We start from the raw sequence: 19,176 nt of genomic DNA on the forward strand, positions 1-19,176 counted from the left end.
GCATTTGAAGAAACTGCGCTGCCCAGTGCGGACATGATTCGTTATGCATTCGTTTTGTGCCGGTTTTGAATGATTCTTTTGTGTTGAAATTATTTGTGGCATCGCCTTCCGGGCCAATGGGAAATAGAATTAGTACGGAACGCTTTCTCACTCACATTCTCCGCCGAAAACGAAAATCCATAAATTAGCAGCGTTTTAATAGTGTTTCGTTCCGTTTCACTCTTTCGCAGCACCTTATTTGTAGGCATCGACGGCGGCGACTTCAACGCGGCATCGGTTTTCCCAGGCGAGTTGGCAGAAGGGCAGTCGGCGCCGGACGGGTTTTTCTGGATGAAGCAAACCGAAGTGTAAAACACTTTGCTTTCCCCAAAACTAACGGAACCCCCAATGCTGACGACGAAAGCGAAGATGAAGCTGCTGAGGTCAAGTATCGTCGAGTGCAGTAGCGGGCATTTAGTGGCTGTACTGTTCACCGTGGTAAGTTTCAATGAAGTGAATTGTAATTTCTCACGTTAAAAGTCTTGTACTCCAAGCCGTTGTACTCAAAAGCAAAGGTCCAATCTTTTATTTTTATTGAATCAGTCAATCAATCACAGCGCCTTGAAAAGTCCTCGATCAATGCACATTCTTGCAGTCTGACGGATAAAGTACGCAATGCACAATCATTTGATAGCAACAACTTGAATATGAAAAATGTGATTACTTATACAAAATGACTCCTACGCTGTACGCTCCTTTCGTGAATTTAGAAAAGAACAGTTATGGACTCACTTGCGGTAAAGTTTTCCGGTGCTGTGGGGATGGCGCTCAAAAACGCAGTAATCGACCATAAGTAATACGCATGACACCCAGAGGGCCTTCAACCTTAGCTGCCGAATGAGAGTAAAACCATTGCACATAAACACGGGTGGCGAATGAGAAATTACACAAATTAAACTCATTACCCCATTACTGATTACGCACAACGTTCTTAATCCGCGTGCCGATGCCACGCGTAGAATATGATTCATCAATTATGCTCTTCTCTGGTTCCTAAAAAAAACACAAAAGAAATGTTTCCCCCTGGCTATGCCGTTGCCGTTAGCGAAGGGTTTCTTGCTGGCCCTGGCGTTGAAGTCTTTCGTCTTCGGAGCAATGCGTGGCGGTATTGGATGCAGTTACATGAATAAACGGGCGAGGGGCTGATCCATGGCATGGCCTGTCCATTGTTGCATGTATTAATTTAAAGCGTTTCGCGTGCTGCTCTGGAAGATTCTTCTTCGCGTGGCAACACATTGCATTAATGCATTTCAAACAAAAGACAAAGTAAATAAATATTTGCAACATTTGTTCGATCCACTTGAAGTAACGAGCAAAAATGAATGCCAATGGCAAGGTATCATTCTGTTTGGTCTAATCTGTTTCTATTCCAATCACCATAATACGGGTTGCCCCTTGTTTGGCTCTGCTTTTCTTTCCTTTCTCTCAGACTAGTCTTGGTTTGTTTCTGGCTTTCTCATGCACACCACTTACCGCTGTTTTTTTCCAACCAACCTAATTATACTAGATCTCCAATTCAAAGCCTTTGTGCAAATTTTGCTGACGGATTACGAAATTACCGTGATTAGCTCTGGCCATAGGGTCCAGACTGTGAGGTAGAGAAGAAACACTCTTCGATCACTTGTGGCTGACGTACGAGCATTTAAAAGGTAGTTGCATAATATGTTAACAACTTGCCATTGGGTCTGTGTACATCCATCATATTGAATATGAGTTACAAATTGAGTGATGATCCATCGCTCTTCCTGCACCAGTACAGTGTCGGAGCCGCGGATGGATGGCAAACATGTCCACTAGTCAGATTAAATATATTGCTTTGCTTCTCGATTTCATCGCGCACTGAAGTCACTGCGTTGCACTTCTGCGTGCGCCTTGCATTTCTGCGTGCGCGGCACACACTTATAATTTCGCTTAACGGAAACACACGAAACATTCCTGTGCAGTGGGTCGAAAATGTATCATTAGTGTCGCGGTGGTCCCTGCATACTCCCTGTCAGGAGCTCACTTCGTAGAGCGTGCCGCAGTTATGTGGCGCAAGCGAGCGCATAAATGGAGGTACGCGTCCGAGAATGGCCAATGAAGAGGCCACCGTGAATAGCGCGGTTGCGTAGCTCTCGTTTCCGTAAATCGAATTCAACCAATTGATAGCACACAGACACACAGTGCGCCGACCGGATGGCGACCGGTGACAGTCCGCTGCTAACAGTTATGTTCGTTCTAGCGCAAAATTTAAACCGCATAAATCAAAACCATGTCAACCACCGAAGGAGCCGTGGTTGGGAGTCGGTAATTAGTTGTGGCATTGCATTTGCCTGAAGTTATGCTAATATTATGTATGTAATTTTAACAACTATTTTGAAAAATTTACACAACAACTTACAGCATTTCCGGTTTCGGCACGCGTTGGTTTCATGCAAATGAGTACAGAACAGAGCGCTCACGCAAACAGCGCTCGGCTCGGGAGGGAAAGGGCTCGCTCCATAGGATCTGCTTGCGTAGCTGGAGCATGAAATTATTTGAAAATAAATCCCATTCAAACACTGGCGTGCCGATCCAGTTGCAACAGTTAATCCCATCCTAACCGTTGGCCAATCGTCAGCGAGCCGCTGACATTGATTTCGCTCACTTCCGTTGTTCTGCTGCCTGCTGCTCGTCTGAAGCCGATTCTGGAGGGCTATCAAAATTCATGCACCAATTTCCACGAGCCACCGCACGAAACGCCAAACCCATTTCGGTGGCTGCGCTGATAGAGCGATGTGCAGACGGATTGCAGATTCTTTGCAGATTGCAGCCCGCGTTCGGAGTGACGCTATTCCCGGGGGCAATTCCGAGCAAAACTCGGTCAACGGCTGCTAGAGCGGAGGGGGCTCGTTATGCTACGGGATTCAATTTCAGAAGTCGTTTTTCGCTCACTCAGCCTGCACGGCCGACTCGGGCCAAACCGTTTATGCTCTCCGTAGCGTGGCAGCGCAATGCTTCGGAGCCTCGCCCGGCAGCTAGCGGGACGAGCGTAACGAAAGTGCCTCCGTCGCGACAGTTGTCTGGCAGGCGGCAGCGAGATGTGTTTTATTTTTTTATGACATAATTGTGTCACGATTATGCTCCGGCTCCGCGGGGTTGACACAGGCAAAGTTCAACTCGCGCGCAGGCAGATTTTACGGGCTGGGAACCAGCGGAAGTGTAGCAGGCAAACCGAAGAGAAAAACTGGAAAAATCACACGAGAACCACCGCGCTGTGGCTCTTGCGATTCCTCGAAAGCGTCAAGCGAATTTGTCTTCGCGCGATTGCCCGGTGAGAGGTTTATGGTCGCTGCATTAGCACACAATGCCCCTACCGGGGGGTAATGTTTTTATTCACGGCCGCCTGATGGACAGTTGGGCTGGGCTGTGCCCGAGGGCGTTTACTACATTTGTTTGGCCCCGTGTCACCATATGCTCAATCACTGTCCATGAACGTTGACACAATTTACACAGCCCGCGCTCCTCACGTGGGCGGACTCGAAATGCGCCGATGCATTAGTGCGCTCGGAAGACGCGGCTTGTCTTTCTTTCCGGTTTTTTTTTCTTCGTTCGGGCCGATTTTTCCCCGTAGCTAGTGGCGTTACGGTATGCAAAAATATGAGCCAAGCCCTCCTAGTTAGTTGTATGCAAATGTGTGAAATGTTATAATATTGCAATTTGCCAAACTGCTGCCGGTGTGGCACATTTTTCACGCCACTTCGCACCTCGTTTGCTGCGCAGACAGCAAACCTCCATTAAGGGACCGGAGCACCCTGGCGCTGCTGGTCTTGTTCGCACCTGAAGCAACTGAAGGGCCAGCCTGGGGGACGAACACCGCCACAATGATGACTTTTTAACAAGTTTTTCGTCTCGGCCCTTTTTTCTCTTCCCATGAACTACATACATACTGTGTGCAGCCAACAGGTGGTTGATATTGTTTCCTTTCCCGATTTGACGTCATTGTTCGCGACACGTCGTTTGCGCGATGTGTACTGCGCCAGTGCATATTGCGTACGCTATAATTTGTGGCATACATAAAATTCTTACGCTTTTGTGCCGTTACCTGTTTGAATTATTTTGCTGTAGAAGATTTTACTATCACTGAAATCGTGTCTTTTCACTGAAAGCTTGTTCTGTTCAAGTTGCTCAATGTCAGTTCGCTTCTGGGACTCTCGCAGGAGACCAACAATCGATATTTAAAGTGATTAGAGATTTAACTTAATCATTGGGTGCGTTTGAGTGTAAAAAGCAATCGCTGCTGAGGTTGAGGAAAGGTTAAGCATATAGACTATAAACATCTAGCGCCAACATATAACATTGAATAAGATCACATAACACGTTTGTTCACATAACACGTTGATTGCTTTTTACATAATTTTCAAAATAAAAAAGGAAATACCTCGTTGGTGTGGAAATATGCAAAATCTAAAGAACATCAAAAACAGCGCTACATTGCTAATTTCCAACACATAATTTTGAACTTCTATATTATACGCATCGTTGCTATGCTATCCAGTTTAATTGCAAACGTGATAAATTGTGAACGTTGAAACTATTTGTCAAAAATGATTTAGCTTCAAAGGGATTGAATAATTTCGTCAATCGGAACTGTGACAGAATCCACTTAGTTTGAAAAAAATTGAATTGAAAAAATTGATCAGCGAATCGTTTGCATAAACATCTGAGCTACTATAAAAAGGGATTTGAATGGATGTTTCAATTGCTGTTAAACGTGAACAGTTGCCGGATTTAATGACAAAGTGTACCAACAGCAGCCTTCCGTTTTCAAAACAGAACGATGGGGGCCAAAACTAGGCCACACATCGACATAAATATCGTGAAGCATGCAAAGCGTCCCTGTTCGCCGCAAATCACACGCCCGGGCGGAGGAAATCCGTTAACGGCTCGCAGCAGGTGCATCCAGCTTTGGAGCGATTCCGTTTCCGAATCGCGAAGCATCACTCCGAAGCCGCTCGCCGCAACGTTTTACTGTAGCTGCTGCCGGGGCCGGCCGGACTCTGCGTGGGGCTGTTATGTTGCCCGCGCCTGTCCGTTCGTTTGTTTTTATGCTTCCCCCATCCGCCGGCCCACCGTCCGGCCGCATGGCACCCTTCGCGGTGCACACCTCGCTCCGGCTGGACTGCGGGCACTTGAGCCTTATTGGATAATTGGTACCGCAAATCTAGCCACTCCAATTCCACTTGGGAAATCAAAGCCCAACGCCATCCGGGGTGTCTGCCGTTAAATGGCATAGTTGAATCGCTTTATGTATTTATTTTTTCTATCCACTGCCAGCATTGCTTTGAGCCGCACCGAGTGAGAGTGGCTGGAAGATCTTGTGAGAAACTTGCCGAGCTCCCGGACAGTGGTCCTACGCGGCGAGTGTGTCAGATACACATTTGATGTAATCAGCTAACGAGACGCACCAGACGACCGCCATTGCGGAGGGAAAAAAGCCACTTGCGCACCGCGCACTGGGTTTGTAGGCCAACGCACAATCGATCAGAAATGGACAGCTTTGTACCGGAATGTTGCCTGAGCTCGGCACGACCTTTTTATATGACACACGTGCAGACCATTAGCGACACCGATAAGGAACCCGTGGAACCGGAACATGACGCGATCGTGCGTTTATTATCACAATCATTGTTTGCTAATTGGACCACAGGATCCTGGTTATTAAAATGGTTTCGCTTGTTAGTGGCATTTTTCCGTTTCCGGGCACTCGTTCAGTAAACAACACAACCTCAAAAACATAATTCCACCATGAAATTGACACATTGGCACAGATTCTCCTCTCTCTCTCTCTCTCGCGGGGCTCCTACCGCGACCCATAAGCGGAAAGCGGATTGAACTCAATCGATAGCCGATACCGATCGGTGTGTGGCCGTTGTTGTTGTTCCTGTTACAAGATCCTAATCTTCGCGAGGCGTCGGAATCGACACACTTTGGCGGTGCTGGTATCGATCGGCTTGCAGCCAAACAATGGCTTCATTTTGGGGGGGAACTCATTATGGCAATTATGGCACCAGCGCATCATATCGAGCCCCCTTGCGGTCGGCTGATGGCCGTGGCGCTGATGGCCACGTGTTCTGCCGTTGTTCTGGTTTCGAATCCACGGCCCGCGAGAGGAAGTCCACTCCGGCGAGGTGTCGGATTTGGCATACGAACGGCGTTCCGTCGGACGTGCGCTTTGGGCCGGGCGGGTTGAAAACTTCCGTTACAAGTGTTTTTGCCGTGTTTTGATCTTTCGTTCACCTCTCGCCGGACTTCGTCCGCTCGATCGGGGGCGCCTTCTGGGGGCTTCTGGGCGGCTAAAAGATGTGAGCCATATGGGTCTACTCGGGGCGTTGGGTGAACTTTGATGACCGAATCGACCTATCGCGGGGGCCGGGATCATGCATATGGCCGGGCGATCGACTTGTAATTACGTAATTGGACCACTTTGAACCATCTGTACCTCGGAACTCTTATCCGGCAAACGCCACACTGTAGCACCAATAGAAGTTATCTCACTGACTGGATTTTGTCTGGATTCTTTCCCAGCTTTTGCCACTGGTACGGGCGCAGGATTACGATGGTGAGTTGGATGGCTATGGCCATATATAGTACGAACAGCCTACTGGAGGCGAAGGGGCGATTCGTAATTGATTGGCCTTTAGTTCGGGCTGGATGACCACCATTTAATTCATTCCCACTCGACGACTCTCACCTCTAGTAACGGACATCCAGTGTTCGTTTGCATCGCAGGGCTCCAACCTGGGCGATATCATCACGGCGCGGCTGAAGAAACCGATCGGCTTCAAGGGGGCACCCCTGTTCGCCGACGACCGGGGCGTGAATCCGGAAACGGACTTTGCCTGCGCGATCAAGCACGATCGCAAAGACGTGAGCGAACTGGCGTACGATCTGAAGATTACCGATTTCTCACGGTGCGGTGTGCTGAAGCGGAATGTAAGTTTTTTACGATCTGAAGCTGTTTGGCCGTTTTGGCTGAAGAAATTGGGTATCAGGGGTGCTAGGAATCGATCTTCGACGAGAGCGGGAATTCGGCAACAGGGTCAAGGTGTGATGCATTGGCTAATGAAGCGTACGGTTTTTGGTTCGTTCTCTCACACGCACACGCAGGGTTTCGTCCACGTCCGCATCTGGTTCCCGCAGTTTCCGTCGGTCGTCATGCAATCCGATCAGGAACTGATCATCATGTGCAAACCGCCGGAACCGACCGTTATCCAGAACAAGGCCGCCGGATTCGCGGGAAGCTTGTAAGTTGGCCGACCCCAATCCCCGACAGGTGCCGGCAGGTTGAAAGCTAACCCGCTTTTTCTGGCTTTTCTCCCAAAACCTCGTGAAGTCCACATGGGGCACGTGTGTCGGGTGTGGTCGAGGAAACTCCCGGCCGGCTCGAGTACGAGGTGGCACTGTACAAGGAGGCCCCTCCGATTGCCCGTATCAGCGGTAATCTGGCGGGACTGAAAAATCACTCCACGTCATCGTCACTTCCGGCGGTGACCAACAATGAGGTGCCGGTAGATCAGGCGGTCCCCATCGGTACCAAGCTGCAGCTGCGGGCGCGCATCAGCTCGCAGAGCGTCTGGAAGTACGTCAAGTTGATGGAGGTTACGGTGTCGCCGGATCCGGATGATCCGCATGCGCACGGTTCGGTGTCGTTGGTACGCGATGGCTGTCGGAACAGGGACTTTGCCTCGATCATTCCGCACCAGCCGGCCCGTTACCGCGACAAACCGAATGAGGTATTCCTCGACTTCGAGGCGTTCCTGCTGAGCTCGATGAAGGAACGGAGCACACTATGGATCCACTCGCAGATTAAGGCCTGCATGGACGCGATGGACTGTCAACCGGACTTTTGTCTGGACATGTACGAACCGTCCAAGAGTAAGTAGGGCCGCCGGTAATAATCTGTCCCATTCGGAGAGTACACTTTCGGTGTCTTCCTTCGCAGGGCTTGGCAGAAGACGGCGGGATTCGAGTCCACGCAACCGCACGGAGTACACTAAATTTAAGGAAAACATTGAATACACGGTCATCATGCCGGGCGAGTACGATGACGCCATGCGGTATCAGCAAAGCCCCGAGCAGTGCAAGAACTTCGTCGTGATCTCCGGACTACTAGCGGCTTTGTTAGCGCTCTCAACAATAATCGTAAGTATCAGCTCTTCTCGAAATGTACTCGAACGTAACCTTCTAATGCATGTGTTCTCCTGCGCCAGACGTGTGGCTTGGCATCGCGGCTCCAAGGGAACGGCAAGAAAACCATCGACGAGTTGAATGCCAAAGGATATTCTGGCCGGGCGATAGTGCAGTAATTTCAGCAACCTTCCGCACTAACGTAAAGCGGTTCTACTGTCGACTAGCAGCAAGCAGGTTACATCGTAACGAGACGTCACCAAACGAAAGCATAATCAAAGATACGCATGGAACACGAGTTGCAATATTTAGGACACTTATCAAGTATTTTTCACGTAAGCTAAGTACTTGGTTAGGTAGTAGTTAATTAGAGAAAAGTAGCATAGTACTTGTAGACGAAGAGCAAGATTAGAGGTACCGCTCGATTGAATAAGCCTGATTTTTAAAGAAACTACCGATTCTGCTCTAGCGTTGTTGCTTTTTAAAGGTTAGGCTTACAACAGATCGAACAAAGTAGAATTACGGAAATTTAGACTGCATTTCACGTGAAGTATTAGTACTGTTTAGCACTGTACTTTTGGACAATCGAACGATAGGATATTTACTGTGCATTTAAGCGCGACATGGATGGTTTAGTTCTAATGAAACTTTGAGCTCTAAATAGCAACTAGAAGTGAGTCCTATTGTCATAAGTCTTTGGGATACAGAGAAATAAAGTAGCAAAACGAAGCTACATTCAGGCAATTGTTTTGCACAATAACAAGGCTTTGCCGCGGTTTTGCTAAACCGTTTTCCGTTTATTTAAAGTTTGGTTTATTGTTTTTCAATCAAACATTTTCACACACGACTACCCCTAACTGGCGCTTGGAACTCGTTTAGATGTCATTGATCCTACCCCAACCAAGCCGGTCCTTTTTCATTTCCGTGCGCAGCCACGACGGTATGTCGTGGCGCAGGGAATGGGCATTCGGGAACCGAAGGGGTCGCTCCGGTCCTTCAAACGGATGCGCCTTCGCCAGCTTGCGCAGAAGATACTCCTTCCGGATTTGAGCAGGATCACGGTACTTGTCCAGATAAAGATTGAACGGTTTGCGCAGCGGGAACCACTCCTGATCGCGAAGGTACGGCCGTGGAAAGTCGTACTCAAACACCGGGTGCCGCATGCCGAGCTTCTCATGATAGAACGCCGGCAGAGTCGCGTCCCAATCGCATTGGAAAAATGCTAACCCAACTGGCGTGATACGTTCCTGATGTGTACGGTAAAAATCAAGCGTGCGGAAGGTACGCTCGGGAAGTGAGTACGGATTCGACAGCTTATAGCCGGAGAGGTCTATCTTTCCTGCGTCCTGCTTGTATAGCACGAAAATGTGACGATGGTAGCCTGTTCCTTTTGGTGGAAATGGTTGTAGATAGGGCATCAGAACTTCTCCGCGTTTAATGTCTCCATCCGGTATGTTTCCTCTGTTGGTAGGTATGAGGGTGGTCGAAAGGATGTGAAACATAAATGATACCCTGTCCGATTCCTTTTGTAGCTTTTTCATACATTTACTGCCAATACTTACACGAACCAATGGCAGTACTCCTTTTCTCCGTCCTCGAAGTGACCGTCCGGGTTGGTGAGCAGTAAACTCCACCAGCTTTTATTTTCGCCGGTCTTCGCCGGTCCAGCGTACTGAAACCGTCCGTCAAATTCCACACTCGGCGCAGATTGGGCTTCGGTGGGCTTCAACAAGTTACCGTAGCGTACTGGATGCAATGCTCCGTCCGTCGCTTCGAAATGTATGCGAAGTTCGGCGCGTGGCACAAAGTACGCCGTGCCGAAGAGATGCTTGAATACGCCATAATGCTCAGCGATGCGACGGATGTGGAAAGGACCGCTGGTCTGTAGCCATTCTTCTCGCACCTGGTCGATATTGATGTCCACTGATTCAAGATAAAGAGAGCACCAGAGCCAGTGAGCAAACTAATGAAATCTTTACGGCATTCGCGAGCCAAGAAGTAGCTTACACTTTCGTTCGCGTGATAAACATTCTAGTTCGGGACTTTTACGGCGGTTCTTCAACTGTGCTAAGCGCTCACTCAGTTGTGCTGATCGGGAAGGCTTCAGGTAGGGGAATCCAATGTTTACCGGTTTGCTGACTTCAGGATCTACCTTACTTTCGGCTAAAACAAAGCGAAAGTTGCTCGTCAGGCAAAAGGAAATGGTACCGATACCGGTTACTTACTACTTACCTTGTAGGCGCTCGGCCAGTGTTTTAGCCACACCCGGCGCTCTGCCCCGCAATCGGTGTCCGTGGCGAAGATCACATTTCACCAAAGTAAGTAGCGATGAAGTACGACTGAAACCGGGATGGCAAATAATCTTACTTACGCCCTCTGTCTTTTGTACTTTCAGACTCTCGAGCTCACCCACCGCTGCAAGCATACCGGAAATAATACAGCACATTACCGATCCAACAGAGCCCGTCGTCGATAAAACTGAAATGCCATGTGCTGTCGTTTCGAATAAAGCTGGTCTTAGAGAAGATCACGCTAGCAATATCAAAGTAAAAAAATACAAGCTTAGTGAAGTAAACGTTAGTCCTATCAGAGTCAAAAAAAGTAATCTTAACGAGGAAACGAAGACTCCCATAATTGAACTAGAAGCATAACGGTCACTCGTCAAAGGGTGCAATGGAAAGTATACAACTTCAGGTCAGGGATTTGTCTGTACATTTGCAAACGGCATATGAATTGTGTGTATGTTTTTTTTCTGAAAATATTATGGTGTCCATAAGCAGTACGCTAGTTTTAAGCTGGCCGTGATGGTAGAGCCGTGCCGTAGTCACTGCTTGCGTTAATTAGACAGTAAAAAGGTGGTAGCCTGTGTAGAACCGGCCCAATGCCGGGGAGCGGTACCAAAAGTTTAGGAAAATGCAGAAAAGGAACCATTCATGAATCAAATTTTGCTATGGTTAATTCTAACGTATTTAAAGATATCACAAGTGCCGGGTCACACAGAGTCATCACAGAGTATCAATACGAAAACGTGTACAATTCAGAAAAGAAGTACAAACTTCACCTTCACAGTCATTTAATTGGTAATGCTATTAATGTCTACTTTAAAGACATGTTTTACTTCTTATGAGTTCTTTCTTAAAAAGAAACGAAAGGAATGTCAACTCAATTTCTATTTTCTTGTTCTTTTTGCTTAACCAACATAGAGTACAAATTGTTCGATGAACATTTCCTCCGTCGTCGCGGCGGTGGACATGTCTAGCGGCCAATAGGTGCATTACCGGTTTACATTACCTGGCGACTTGGAGGCTACAAGTACTTCTCCCTGAAATCTTCGATCTGTTTCATCGTAAAAGTGGCTAACATAGTAGCCTTCTGGCGGGTTTGTGCATCGCTGAGGTCCGCCAGGCTGGAGAGTGAACGTTGGTTGGAGGTCCATTCGTTAGGAATGTTGACCTGCGCGGTGCGTGGGAATGCCACAAATGGAAAAACAAGAAGAGGTTGTTGAAACACTGTTTTCAAGTAAAAATAAACGGGATAAACTCATGTCCTACCTTGTGTCTGGCAATCGACCGAAGGATCAGCGCCGTAACGTAGAAGCAGAAGTAGAGGGTAAAGTACAGTGGCACGTACCACAGCGTACGACTGATGTAGTAGTAGCTGTAGTTCTTGAGACGCGGTGTTTCCGGTACCGGCGGTGGCGGTGGTGGTGGTGGAGCCGGTGTTGTGGTTGGCTCATCGTGATGATGGTGAAAGTGATCGTGATCGTGATCGTATATGATGTCCGGATAGTGGTCATGATCGAATCCGCTCAAGTAAGGAAAGTCGTGATGATGATGGTGATCGTGGTCATGATCCATTCCGGTCGGTCCTGTCGGTGGGCCATCCATGGGCATGTTTGGAGGCGGCATCATTGGCATCATTGGCATTGTGGGCATTTTCATTGGAGCTGGTGGCGGTGGCGGTGGTCGACTGTCTGCAAGATACGAGATGTTGAAGAACATGCATTAACAAAGCTTGACTTCACCGGCTTAAGTAAGTCGTTTACCAGCATAGTAGGGAGGCAGATACTGCGGCTTTCCCGGTCCGACCGGGATAGTTCCGGCGGTATCATCACCTGGAATGCCGGAAGCAGGAGGAAGATAGCTGGTCACAGCGTTGTTCGGTCTGGGAGGACTGTTGTTTGCTGGCAGATATTGCGAGTTTATGTTGGGTGGAAATTTGAACAAACTGGCCGGAGGTATGTAGGATTGGGCGGGAGATGGCCGAGGAGGGTGCAAATAGTAGTTTGAATTGGGATTGCCGGACGGAGGAGGCAGGTAACTTGTGGCGTGGCTCTTGGGTAATTTCATGACGTCCGGTGGCAAATAGTTGGCGTTGGTATTGGGTGGAAACTTGAAGGCACTGGCAGGACCAGACCCCATCGCAGACGACATCCCTGGTGAACTAGGGTTACCCGAAGGTGGTGGCAAATAGCTAGTGACGACGCTTTTGGAGGAATCTGGCGAGGGTGGCAAGTAAGCGGCGTTACTGTTCGGTGGGAACTTGTAGAGTTCTGCCGCAGGTATTGCCGCTGACTTACCGGGGATCGGAGCACCTTTGGACATTGTTTTTAAATTTGACAACGAATTAGGATCTCCAGACGGCGGGGGAAGATAACTAGTGTCGGAGAGTGGCTTCAAACTGCCACCAGACTCTAGCGGTGGTGGCAAGTAAGCCGCGTCAGTGTTTGGCGGGAACTTGAAGAGCTCTCCCTTAGGTGTTGGGCCAGGAATCTGAGCATCTTTAGCTATTGTTTTCAAATTGGACAATGAACTAGGATCTCCCGATGGTGGAGGAAGGTAACTGGTGTCGGAATGCGACTTTGAATCGGTACTGGTCGGTGGAAGGTATCCTGCATGTGCGTTAGGTGGAAATTTGAACAACTCGGCAGTCGCCTTATTCGCGGATGTATCAGATTCTGCATTCGCTCTGGAATCGGTGTTTCCCGACGGTGGCGGAAGATAGCTGGTGACCGGATTTTTAGATAGAACCCCCAAAGGCACCGGGTAGCTGTCGTTAACGTTGGGAGGGAATTTAAATAAATCGTCGTTCCCGTTCGCATGGAAAGAATCGACAGTCGAGGAGGGTTTTGATTTTCGGACAAAAAGCGATGCATCTGGTTTCGAAGCCTTTTTATCGGGCGGAAGGTAGCCAGTGTGGGAGTTGGGTGGGGAAAGGAGTATCTCGGCAGAATCCATCTGTGCACCGATCGGGCCGGGTGGATGTGATGTCGAGGAATCCTCACCAGAACTCGGATTCGGTGTTGGGGCACTGATAGGCGGGCTGGGTGGACCATCCATAGATGGCATTGCTGGTGAAGGTGGTGGACCACCCGAACTTAGGCCAGGCGGTGCAGGAATGTTAACTGGACTGTTGTCGGAGGCCGCCGGTCGTAACACGGTCGGTGCAACAACGCTGACCGGACTGTTGAACGAAGCGGCCGGAATCGACGCAAACGGACCTGGTAAATAAAAGAAAAACAAAAAATTATCAAAAACACCGTCCCTTCGCGGTCGGATGTCAGAACGTGGGCAATATACCTCCACCGCCTCCCTGCTGGAGGGCTAGCTTTTGCTTCTTCAACTTGTAGATCGTTCCACCGTATGCCTCCCCGGGAGCAAATCGGTCCATCGCTAGAGGAAGGAGATCGGAGGGAGTTCAGGCTGGCTGATTGCTACGGCGGTTCCGTTGGCCATAAACTGTTTGACCCAGCGAGCGTGTATAATTTATCGTATCTTACCTACTGGCCCATCGTAATACGGCCGGCTGCTGTCCGAGTAGCTTGGGTAGATGTATTTCGGTGTTTGGTACGCACCGTCTACTGGCCGTGCCACTTGAACGGGTTTCGATAGGTAATTGGGGTGTATCGAAAACGGGAAGCCATTTACACTGTCACTGCTGGAGAAGGCCCTCCCAGAGCTAAGGATAAGAGCACGGAAACGGTACAAAGGCAAAGAGCATGTGAAAAGCGGCTCTTTTGAGGATCAAACATTCCGTAAAGCGTGCTTACGATTCGCCCTTGGTTTCTTGGCGCGCTGCGGCATCGGTTTCGTCCTTTGGCAGCGTAGCACCAGGAGCAGAAGGCCCCGTGGCGTAGGAGTTGAACACAATCGTTTTCGTTTCTCCATGACTGAGCAGCTGCAGAAGTGACACAAGAACTACAATGCACTTGAAACTCGGCATGGTATGCAATTGGCTGCGTTGCCAAAAGTGTTCCGTTCGTGTGTAATTCGTTGTTTTCACCACAAAGCGACTCGCACGGCTCGGTCCTTTTGATTTCGTTTGCCAGAAACGGGAACACAGTGCACTGGGGTCCTTGATAACCGTTTCTCATAACCCCCTTAACTTGGGTGCGCACTCCGCAGACGTCTTAACGCGATGTCATCTTCCAGTGGAATGACCATCGGGCGGATGGCGTAAACCCACTAATCGGCTGGCACAGGCCGCGGAGGTTCGAATTATTCTTGCACCTTGCCGGGCGGGAGCTGAAAACGTGACAAATATTTTCTGGATCATCAATTGTGGGCCAAATCGGTCCGGCTTAGGGCAGGATCGTTTTCCCTCGCTCCCCGTTGACCGACATTCGCTGGTCGCGAGGCGCTAATCGGTGTGAAGTAGCAGCAGGGTTCTTCTTCTAGGTGCCTTTCTGGTACGCCGTTGGTATGCTCCAGTTTTCCGGGAGTCCGATCCGGAACCATGCGATCACGGGTTGGCGAATGCCGTTGGGTTCGATTGTGGCACGGTGCTACGAGCCACGAGCCGGTAGAAAGTTTGTTCGGCAAGGGAATCTCACCTACTGCGCCTCATGATTCTGGTGATGACCCATTAAACTGTCGAAACATCAGCGAAAGTGCACCACTTCCAAAGTGTCGTTCATTGAAGCGTTCGATGTTGTACATCATGCGCATCATTTCGCTGGAGCTAGACACCCGTTTCACCTGCGACTTATCACCGGCGACGAGAATCAGCAAGACAAACATCGTCCTTGGGGGCCCGAGTTGGAGAGGAAATCAAGTTGTAACTATGCGAACGGGAACGGGAAATAGAGACACAAATTTCCTTTTTCCCGTGGGCTTTTTATACGGGAAACCGTTCCAACATTATGTTCAGTAGAAAGGCCTGGAAAGGATAAATTTATTTGAATCATACTAGATAAGCTATCGTTCTCTAACAAATTCAGCCATTTGTGAATAAAATTTACAATTTTTGAATAAAACTTACGTTTGGATCCTACAATGCTATAATATGAATTAAAAAAAAAAGTGGTTGTTGGAAAAACTTTTTAAAAGTTTTAATTTAAAAAAAACCTTTCTTATTTTCTTATTTATTTCAAGAAATGTTCTGCAGAGATCTCGAAAGAACACGTAGAATTGCCTTTGCCTCGAGCAAGATTAACACGATTGTAAACTATGTATGTACATTTTTCCCACTAATCAACCTCAAGTTCCAAATGTCACAGTTCCTTGCTGATTGCCATTTCCATTCGCTTTTTGCCTTTGCCTGTACAAATCGATTCCACTGATTATTTGATGACTGGAATTGGCGAAAAGCGCGGAACGGGCGCTGTAAACAAAGGTGGCTCCACGGCCGCCATCTATTTTTCCCGGTAGTGTTTCCCGGGTTTTCGGCCACGTTTCCACCGGGCACCGAGAGAGCGAGCGAACGAGAGCGGAACACCATAAATAAATAATATCTTCCCGGGTATGATTGATCTTTTGCGTTATTGCTTACCGGGGTCGGGGTGTACGATTTTTCCGCTTTTCCCGAATGTTGCCGCTGCTGCTGGAGCACACGTCACGGTGGTGGCGAAAGCGTGTGATGTGTTGTGAAAATAAATACGTAAAAAAATATCAATCAGCGCTCGGCACCCAATCTGGCCCGGCTGGCCCGGCTCTGGTCGTGGTGCGGATTTGTTTGCATGCACGGCGTCCTTTCATATCCTGGTCTGCTTTGCGCTGCCGTTCGTCAAAACGCGCGGATGAGACTGGAATAAATATTCTGACTTCATTGAGGGCCGCAAAAAAAATAGAGGTCCTCGCGGTCCTAGCTCTTCACCACCCGGGGGGTTAGTAAGCCAACCGGATGTGTGAAATATGCTGTTCGGGGCGGATGTGTTGATGGTTAGCGGTGGGCCACCGGAACACGGCCGGTAGTTTCGCGTCACCAGACACGGGAAGTGGGAACTAATTTCGTACGCTCCGATGGAGAAATGTGCAACATTTTGTATATTAATTTTTTATGTCGCCCACCCGACGGAACCGGCGTGTGATTTTCCGCAAATTAGTGGTCTACGATGTGTGTTTCCCTCCCCGAGGACATTATCTGGTGCCGTGGACCAGACCGCACCCGCTCATTACCGGTTACGGGGGTAATGACGTTTGATGTTCCACACGATTGGGGTTAATTCAAAGGAGGTGGTCCTTCTTTTTCCCAGCGTAGGTCCGGCATGCTACTAGAATGGTCCTTCCTTGGCCAAAGGTCCCGATGATGTGTGGTCCGAAAAATGCCGGACACAACCTTGTGAATATTGATGTTGCATTTTTTTTTGTCCCGACGCTCGTTACCATTTTCGTCTATTCCTAGCCCTAGTCCCGGTCCTGTTCCTCGGGATCGCTCGGACGTGACCGAGCGTGCCGTGCGTGATTACAACGCCCGGCGCCCGGTATGAATTAGGTCCGAAGGGTTTGATTTATGCCGAATTCCTCGCCCGGCCCAGGATTGCGTCGGGTGTGTGGAATACAATCAGTTTAACAAATATTACGTGCCTTTCATCATCGATGATGCGTGATGTGTGTTGCTGCCGACAAAACGTGACCGAACGCGTGGCCCCCTGGATGGTCAGTCCGTCGATGCAAAGTTAGCCGCCGGCCTATAAATTGCTAACTATCCGCAAGGAGAAGGCACTGGCACTGGCAGCAGAACATTTGCTATCGTGGGTTGTGATTGTTTTGGATTTCCGGCCGCCGTGTTTTGATCCGTTTCTGCGGAATTGTACAACCGATTCCAGATAGGCTACTTATGGTGGACCAGCGGGTTTTTTTTACCGCAACACTCCTGGAACAGAGGTCGGTTCGCTTCGGTCCAAACTTCATCGAATCGACCGTGTCGTGAAGAACCGGCCGGCAAAAAGTACAAAAAGGACCGCTCGTAAAACATTGCATACCAGCCTCGGGACATTCCGGAACCGGAGCGGAGGCTCGTCCGTTCCAACCCCGACAGCGGACGGCCGATGAAATAGAAATCAGTTTACGCCGGAAGCTGACACGTTCTGGCACATCTGTCCCGTTCTCGGCGTGCCAGAGGAACAAATTCATCGAATTGAGGGAGGTTGGGGGTTCCATTTTTGGCGAACGTCTCGTCCGGAAGCTGGTTCTGTCCGCCCATTCCATTTCTTTCGGAATCCTGCTCGTCCCGCCTGTAGGCACCGGATGGAATGCGATGGCCCCGAAAAAACGGCCGTGTTTCATTTTCATTCTCCGATGGCTAAATCGAGTTAGGCACCGAGGCTGGTGGAAATTGAGAAATCTTTCGGTAATTGGACATCCTGACCACGGCTTGGCGAGCTTGGCCACGCAAGGGCACGTTGACCTGTGGGCTGGCTGGGCGGGCTGGCGTTAACGTTTGATCGATTCCCACCTGAAGCGCTTGTCTAGCCGGAACCATGTCATGCCGTCATGATGAAGTTGTCCCTCACTGTCCAAAGGGTGGAAGGTCTGCCCCGCCAGACACGGTCGGACAAATCTCGTCCCGACGTTGATCGAGTCGAGTCGGTCGGTAAGAAAATTATTTTATAAATGGTGCGTCCGTGATCAATACATGGCCTCAATTGGAGGGCTGGAATGAAGTGGGATCGAATCACAGAAACAACATCTGTCTGTTATGAGCTGATTTCATCTGTATCAGTGCAGCTCCGATGGGCGGAAATTGGCAAGAAAAACCGATGGCCCGGAAATTGAAGTCTAGACGAGCCTGGGAGTGCATTAATCAAGTTCCATGCCAAAGTGACGATTGAACTTGCTGTGAACCCGATACCGCCGGGATGTGCCTTCAAAAGACAGGAATCGAAGCTATTTTTACAACTCGTATTGGTCATCACTGGGCATTTCACTTTCGACAGAAGCCCACGCCCCGCGGGGATAGTAGATAATACACTACACGCTGTGTCTGTGGGGCACTGGTTCCGAAAAGTGTCTCTCTCTCTGTCCGTGTACCTGCGTAAGGTAGCCATTTCTTACGCTCGGTACACCGTACAGTGTCAGTTTACGTCTGGAAGACGTTTGCTTCCTCCACACACATCCTTGGGCCCGCTTCCGATCTGGAGTAACTTTCACAACCTTCGTAGCACAGTTTTTTGGCGAAAAGCAGGGCGAACCGTAGCGATCCGGTACGGGAGAGCGGGGAAAAAAAATCCTGCTAACGTGCGATCGGCGCTAGAAACTAGGTTAGCCCCAACCTACCGGCTGTTGGCCGGCTGGAGCGATGCGGAAGGTGCTAATTGGAATAGCATATTCTTGCCCCACTTTGGTCGATTTGTAAAATGTAGCACGAGCTAAGCGGGAAGCGGACACCGTATGGGGTGGGGTAGTTTCTAATGGACACTTCCTGGCAGAGAACCGACACTCCAGTGCTGCAGTACGCTTTCAGTCGATCGGTTGGTTACACCAAACTCGATTTCGGTGATCGGTTTAGAATTTAGTGGCGAGTGGAGCGACCGTTGGAGCGCTGGTCTAATCTCTCCGTTGGAGTGCGGTTTGTTGTTGGTAGACCCGACGAAATAGTGGAGCTACGAGGCACACGCGTTCCGGACGTTCCGGACTGTCAGTAATTACCGTGTTGGCGGCTGGTGGCCACTAGTCGATGTAACTGATGACCGTACGAGATACGAGCGTACTGAGAGATAAGTTGATACCGGGCGAGTATCGAGTACCGGGAACATGCATGCGCCTTGTT

At 49.3% G+C, this 19,176-nt stretch overlaps 2 protein-coding genes and 1 pseudogene across 2 annotated transcripts; 1 reads left to right on the plus strand and 2 right to left on the minus strand.

The window, feature by feature from the left end:
* Positions 1-387: 387 nt before the first annotated feature.
* On the plus strand, positions 388-8,366 carry LOC128274289 (uncharacterized; annotated as a pseudogene).
* A 633-nt stretch (positions 8,367-8,999) lies between these two features.
* LOC128270749 (39S ribosomal protein L38, mitochondrial) lies at positions 9,000-10,612 on the minus strand. The gene is made up of 4 exons (XM_053008165.1): positions 10,420-10,612; positions 10,195-10,350; positions 9,750-10,110; positions 9,000-9,648 (listed from the first exon to the last, which is right to left on the minus strand). Exons 1-4 carry the CDS (start codon positions 10,610-10,612, stop codon positions 9,063-9,065), a joined length of 1,296 nt encoding a protein of 431 aa, XP_052864125.1. The 3' UTR covers positions 9,000-9,062.
* Positions 10,613-11,493: 881 nt separating this feature from the next.
* LOC128270750 (uncharacterized) lies at positions 11,494-14,409 on the minus strand. Its single transcript, XM_053008166.1, has 6 exons — positions 14,237-14,409; positions 13,967-14,145; positions 13,767-13,859; positions 12,233-13,687; positions 11,739-12,160; positions 11,494-11,640 (listed from the first exon to the last, which is right to left on the minus strand). The coding sequence occupies exons 1-6, from the start codon at positions 14,407-14,409 to the stop codon at positions 11,494-11,496; spliced, it is 2,469 nt and encodes an 822-aa protein (XP_052864126.1).
* Positions 14,410-19,176: the final 4,767 nt, after the last annotated feature.

This window comes from Anopheles cruzii, chromosome 3 (genome assembly GCF_943734635.1).
Source record: "Anopheles cruzii chromosome 3, idAnoCruzAS_RS32_06, whole genome shotgun sequence".
In the NCBI taxonomy this organism is placed as follows: domain Eukaryota; kingdom Metazoa; phylum Arthropoda; class Insecta; order Diptera; family Culicidae; genus Anopheles; species Anopheles cruzii.